This window comes from Scardinius erythrophthalmus (genome assembly GCF_964197995.2).
Source record: "Scardinius erythrophthalmus genome assembly, chromosome: 14".
Lineage (NCBI taxonomy): Eukaryota > Metazoa > Chordata > Actinopteri > Cypriniformes > Leuciscidae > Scardinius > Scardinius erythrophthalmus.
The window spans coordinates 14,191,869-14,197,750 of NC_138234.1; the positions used below are offsets into that span (position 1 = coordinate 14,191,869).

Consider the following 5,882-nt stretch of genomic DNA (forward strand, 5'->3'; position numbering starts at 1 on the left):
CATTTAGTGGTGGGCAAACTGCCAGCGAATATGGGTTATGCTTTTGTTTTGTTCTCGGTGTGCTTGTGGCATCTGTTTGGTAAGTTATAGATGTGTTTTAATGACTTCACTTCTTGCTGTTTTAGTGTTATTTCAACAAAAAAGTTTCAATATATATATTGAAACATTTATTTGAAGGGCCTGTTAATTTGATGGACTTTTGATGGGTTAATTTGATGTAGAGAAACAAAATGCGTTATCTTGTTTTAAAACATTGATCATTATTTACACAAATTGAAATCAATGTTAAAATGTTTCAACATGCAGTTAGCTCATTTAAAGTCATTTATAGCATTTCATTTTCTCAGTATAAAAATTTAATTAGTCCATGAGCTAATCGCTGGTTAGCTGAATAAGATTAAAGCAGTCTGGTCCATAGATTATGTTTTATTTTTCACTTCTGTTTGCACATAAAAATGAGTGCATAAGAAAACATCACTGGAGAAGAACAAGTCTCAGCACAAGAGACTTTTTCAGTTTTGTTCAGCACAAACTCGCTGATCGACAATGTGATCAACCCGTTTTTTCTCCAATTATGAATTAGGGCCAAAGCCAGGGTCCCGGGTTCTCTTTTATTTTTTTTTTTATTTTTTTTTTGCCTCTTTTTTTTTTTTTGCATCTTTAGTGTTTAAACTGCTGTTCTGAACTTTCACTGTTCATCTCTTGATGGAAAAGTGTTTGTTCTCTGCAAATCATTTAACATTCATGTTAGTGGTAAACATCTGCATAATACAGATTTAAATTGTCATTTAATTTGGTCTTTAACAGCACACATATTTCTGTTTGTTCATCAGGTGTATTTGGTGATGATGCAGAATCAGTGAAGTCAGTGTCAGTGATGGAGGGAGATTCTGTCACTCTAAACACTGATGTTACAGAAACACAGCAATATTTGTTGATACAGTGGATGTTCGGAAGCACTCGAATCGCTGAAATCAGCAGACTCACGCAAACCAACTTGACGTATGATGGTCCTGATGAGAAATTCAGAGACAGACTGAAACTGGATCAAACCGGATCTCTGACCATCACAAACACCAGAATCTCAGACTCTGGACTTTATCAACTAACACTTGTCAGCAGAGGGACCAGCTACATGAGTTTCAATCTTAAAGTCTGTGGTAAGACTTAAACTTATCTTTATCCTAAAATGGTTCTTTTCTATTCATTTCAATATTCTTTATGATATTGATGGCTTTAACTCCACAACTGAACACTGTTCACACCGAACAAATGAACTGTCACACTTGCTTTGTAGTCAAAACTAAAAAATGTTAATTGCAAAAGTCTTTAATCCAATGAATCAAAATACTCAGGAGAAAACAATACTGTTATCATCCCCACGTAAACTATAAAAACGTGAATTTGTGAAAACATGCACATGTGCATAATGTGTTCAGTCTTTAGCAAGTAGTGTTTCTTTACAAACGGACATTTCCAACTCCGGGCCTGGTATGATAATACGGCATTTAGTCATTTTCACAGATCCATGTGAACAGAGTCGTTTTGACAAAGTGTCGTCTTTACTTGAAAAACATAAAGGAAATGTTTCCATTTTTAGTACATTGTTGTCATGCAAACGTACCACAAAGAAACAAAGAGAACAAAGAAAACAGGAACAGAAAACAGGGAAGCAATGTGATAAACTAAAAGTCCATGAAAATCATGGCATGGACACAGCTAAGAATGAGAAAATGCAGCTACAGCTCAATTCAAATATAAAACAGTCACAGATGTAAAGAGAAACACAATAATGGCTGCACATTTATTTGTTTATCAGTATTATAGTTACAGCTGCTGTGATTACGCAATCGTGAAAAGTGTCCATCCTATTGAAATCTGCTCTTGTTGTTGCAAAAACATTTTGCAGCCTTCTAACCAATGACAAACAAGTAATTACACGAATGAATAAATGAATGAAGTGACTAAGCAGAGGCATTTAAATTAGTCCGTAAGCTAATCACTAACTGTAACTGGCTCACTGAATGAAGTTAAAGCAGTCTGATCCACAGATGAGTGTTTTGTGTTTCGGTTCCATTTTTCACAAGAAAGTGAGAGCTGAAGGAACATCTCCTGAAACTGAACTCCTGAACTTTCATTGTTATTCATCTCTTATAAGATCCAAATTTAAAGTGTTGGTTCACTGGAGATCAGAAAACATCTGCATAATACAGATTGAAATTGCAATTTGATCATTAATAAGCAACATAATGATCTTAGTTTAACAAAACATGTTTCTGTTTGTTCTCTCTAGATGTGACGGATGCAGTGAAGTCAGTGTCAGTAATGGAGGGAGATTCTGTCACTCTAAACACTTATGTTCCCGAAGTACAGAAATATTTGATGGTGCAGTGGATGTTCGGCAGCACTCGAATCGCTGAAGTCAACAGACTCATGCAAACCAGCTCTACTTATGATGAGAGATTCAGAGACAGACTGAAACTGAATGATCAAACCGGATCTCTGACCATCACAAACACCGAAACCAATGACACTGGACTTTATCAACTAACAATTGTCAGCCGAGAGACCAGCTACATGAGTTTTAATCTCATAGTCTATGGTAAGAGAATTACAGCATTATTTGCTCATCATTTGCATTATATCTTTGTCATTTTAAAAACATTTATTTTATATCATTTTCAATAGTCCTTGTATCCAAGTTATGATATTGACTGCTTTAATAACATTTTATAAATGCATAAATAAAGTAAATAAATAAAGATTGTCAGCACTGATCTGTGTGTGATTAACTGCGACCCAATATTTTTCATCATCAGAAAGATCATCAAGCTCAAATTGTGTGTCAACCATCAACCAGACTGAGGACAGCAACATTACTGAACTCTATCAGCCAAGTTCAGGTACATCACTGGGTATATGAGGCACATTTGCTTGCATTTCTTGTGTGATTTCACAGGAACAGAAAACTGGAAGCAGACAGTGAAGTTAATTGCGCGCTCAGAGTTGTGTGTGTGTTTGTGTGTGGTGCCATATGCTGCACTACTCTAGAGAACATTAACACTCAAGGCAAAAATCATCATGGATAAAGAGTCACACAGATTCCTGGGGAGCCATTTAAAGAGTCTAGAATTGCTTCTGTTTATCGTGCAATCCTAGCTAATGTTATTTGGCTAAGCGAGGAAACTGTGCATACAAACTTTCCAGTGGATGCTTGAGCTCTTAATAATAATTCACAAAACCAGCACCTACAGTATAAGTCTATAGGGACGAGCCCTAAAATCATTGTTTTTCTTTTCAGACCACATCCACTGTTGTGGTTTCACTGAAGCTGTGATCCGATTGGTCGTCTCTGCTCTGGTGGGCGTGGCTACTGTTTCTGTGCTGGTTTATGACATCAGATCTACAAGAAGTGAGCTGATCAGAGAAGAAGAGACCAGACATCACTGTCAGACCTCTGGAGTCAGATCAGGCCAACAGTGTGAACTGAGCAGAAGGTTTAGTTCCAGATATGTCCAGATATAAAGCAAACTTACCTTGACACTCTGCACCTTTCCTGTTCCTTGCACAGCTATTTATTAACAGATCTTTGCATTATTTGACCATTTAAAATTAATCTATTAAATTAAATATATGGCGTTAACCATAATCAAGCAAAATAATAATTAACAACACAGACGATGACATAGAATGATCTTATAGGCTTGTGATTGATCTGCATTTTTTTAGACTTTTAATAAAACCTGGGTTTTACAACAAGGTGTAGAGCTTGTATTTTTCAGTTCTCCTGTCCACCGTCCACATTTGTAATGTCACAAAACAATATAGTTCAAACAGCTGTTGTGTGTGGACATGTGATTCACTGAATGCACGTGATACACTATCAGCTCAGTTTGTGAGGCGAAGAGAAACCTTTTGGTCTGTTATTCACATCTGTACAGCTGTGGTATGATCTGATGTCTGGACAAACTGTGAAAGAGTGTAGCTATAGTAGAGGAATTAAGATCAATGGGGAAAATAAAACCTGCTACTTAACATTCTACATACACCGCAACTGTTTTAATTTACTTAAAGTCAATTGGTCTGATTAATAGGATTTAAGCAAACTCTTATTCCTTCCCACTGATTCTAATGCACATGACGCTACTTTGGCTCCCCCTTATGACTGAACATGGAAACACATGAAGGAGGCGGCAAGTGAAAATGAAAGTGAAAGTAAAAATCCACTGGATATGCAAAGGAATTTAAAAGTCTGGGAACGCCTCTTCAGATTCAAGGAATGGAATGGTTGTACAAATAAATATATAGTCATTATAATAAAAATATTAACTACTCACCAGTGACAGACACAATTAATGTCCTGAATTTGGTCTGTCTGCTGTTGATGATCTGAAGATTTGATTGTGTCATATATACAGTGCAGTATGAACCAAGGGATTCCACAGGACTTGATAAAAAAAATTAACAATTCACATTAAACAGTATATTTATATTTAGAATCAAGCAATAAATACCTGTATCAGTGAACAACCGAATCCGTGTTTCTACTAGTTCAGGAGGACATTAACAATCAGATAAAAAAAAAAATCAGACATTGAAGATCAGTATCTTTGGACCTAAGGCAATGGTTTGGACCTAATCGTCCATTAGTTCGAAAGATCTGAAAAAGCCCATACATTCACATACATAGCCCATACATAGACCCTCCCCTCGATGAAATCAGGACAGAATTGGTTGAAAGTGGACAAAAGAGACGGATTAAAACACCAGGTATAAACAGGAATGTGTCTCCCTCATGTACTTGTGATCACATCTTACACAGAAAGTCCTCCAGGCTCAGCCCGGACTCAAACTTTTTTGTGACTGTGACAGTCTGTAGGCCTATGTTTGGATCACATATTTAAGAGTCTTTACTTCATATAGCAGAAAAAGGTAAAAAGTTTACATTATAAATAAAAAGAAAAGTCAAAATGCTGAGAGAATGTTAAATAAGATCTAGTTGATTTCTACAATACGGCTATGCTCAGACTTTCAATACAATCCAATTTTTGTGCATATCCAATTGAAATCTGATCAGATTTATCAAGTGTGAACAGCAAAAAATATATAAATAAATAATAATAATAATAATAACATGAAATGCGATGTAATGTATTTTTACAAATGCATTTCGACCTACATTCAAATGTGATTTGAAATCCTATTAAAATCTCATTTCTGTAAATCAGTTTCAGTCTGACTGGTCTGCTTAACGGATTTTGCAAGGTTTATGTGTAGGGTTGGGTATCGTTTGGGTTTTTTCCGATACCGGTGCCAAATCAATACTTTTAAAACGGTGCCTAACGGTGCCCGAACCGATACTAAAAAAAAAAAAAAAAAAAAAATAGCCTCAAAATGATGGTGAATGACGTTAAAAAATGGCTTTTTTATTGAAAAAAATAAAATAAAATAAAAAATTCTTAAAATCGAACAATATTTTCAAATTTAAGTATACTTAAATATATTTAAATAAGTAGCCTAAATAGAAAACACAACAAATTTATATAACAAATTCACAATAAACCTAACACACCTAACCCAATCACAATAATTTAACACTAAATAACACTAAAAACAGTTACAGTACTAATTACAGCTACTGTAAGTAGTCTGTGTTCTTGGTTTGCTACAAACCAGCTTTACTTTTCAGCATTTCTTTTGCAAAAATATGACCACATTTTTGCCTTCTCTGGCTGCTATATAAACTGCTAATAGACAAAAATCAGAAGGCTTTCTCCGAATTATGTGCGCCATTCATTAGTGCCTTCAGTTTGATCAAAGATTTGAGGTAACACCAGACTCTACATTAATTTATACTAGAAATAATGATTTCAGAATAATAA

General features: G+C 35.2%; 1 protein-coding gene across 1 annotated transcript; it reads left to right on the forward strand.

Annotated features, from left to right (window-relative positions):
* The first annotated feature begins 3 nt into the window (after positions 1-3).
* On the forward strand, positions 4-3,754 carry LOC308701864 (uncharacterized protein). Its single transcript, XM_081384332.1, has 5 exons — positions 4-79; positions 834-1,160; positions 2,294-2,602; positions 2,820-2,903; positions 3,302-3,754. The coding sequence occupies exons 1-5, from the start codon at positions 31-33 to the stop codon at positions 3,523-3,525; spliced, it is 993 nt and encodes a 330-aa protein (XP_081240458.1). The 5' UTR covers positions 4-30; the 3' UTR covers positions 3,526-3,754.
* The last annotated feature ends 2,128 nt before the right edge of the window (positions 3,755-5,882 follow it).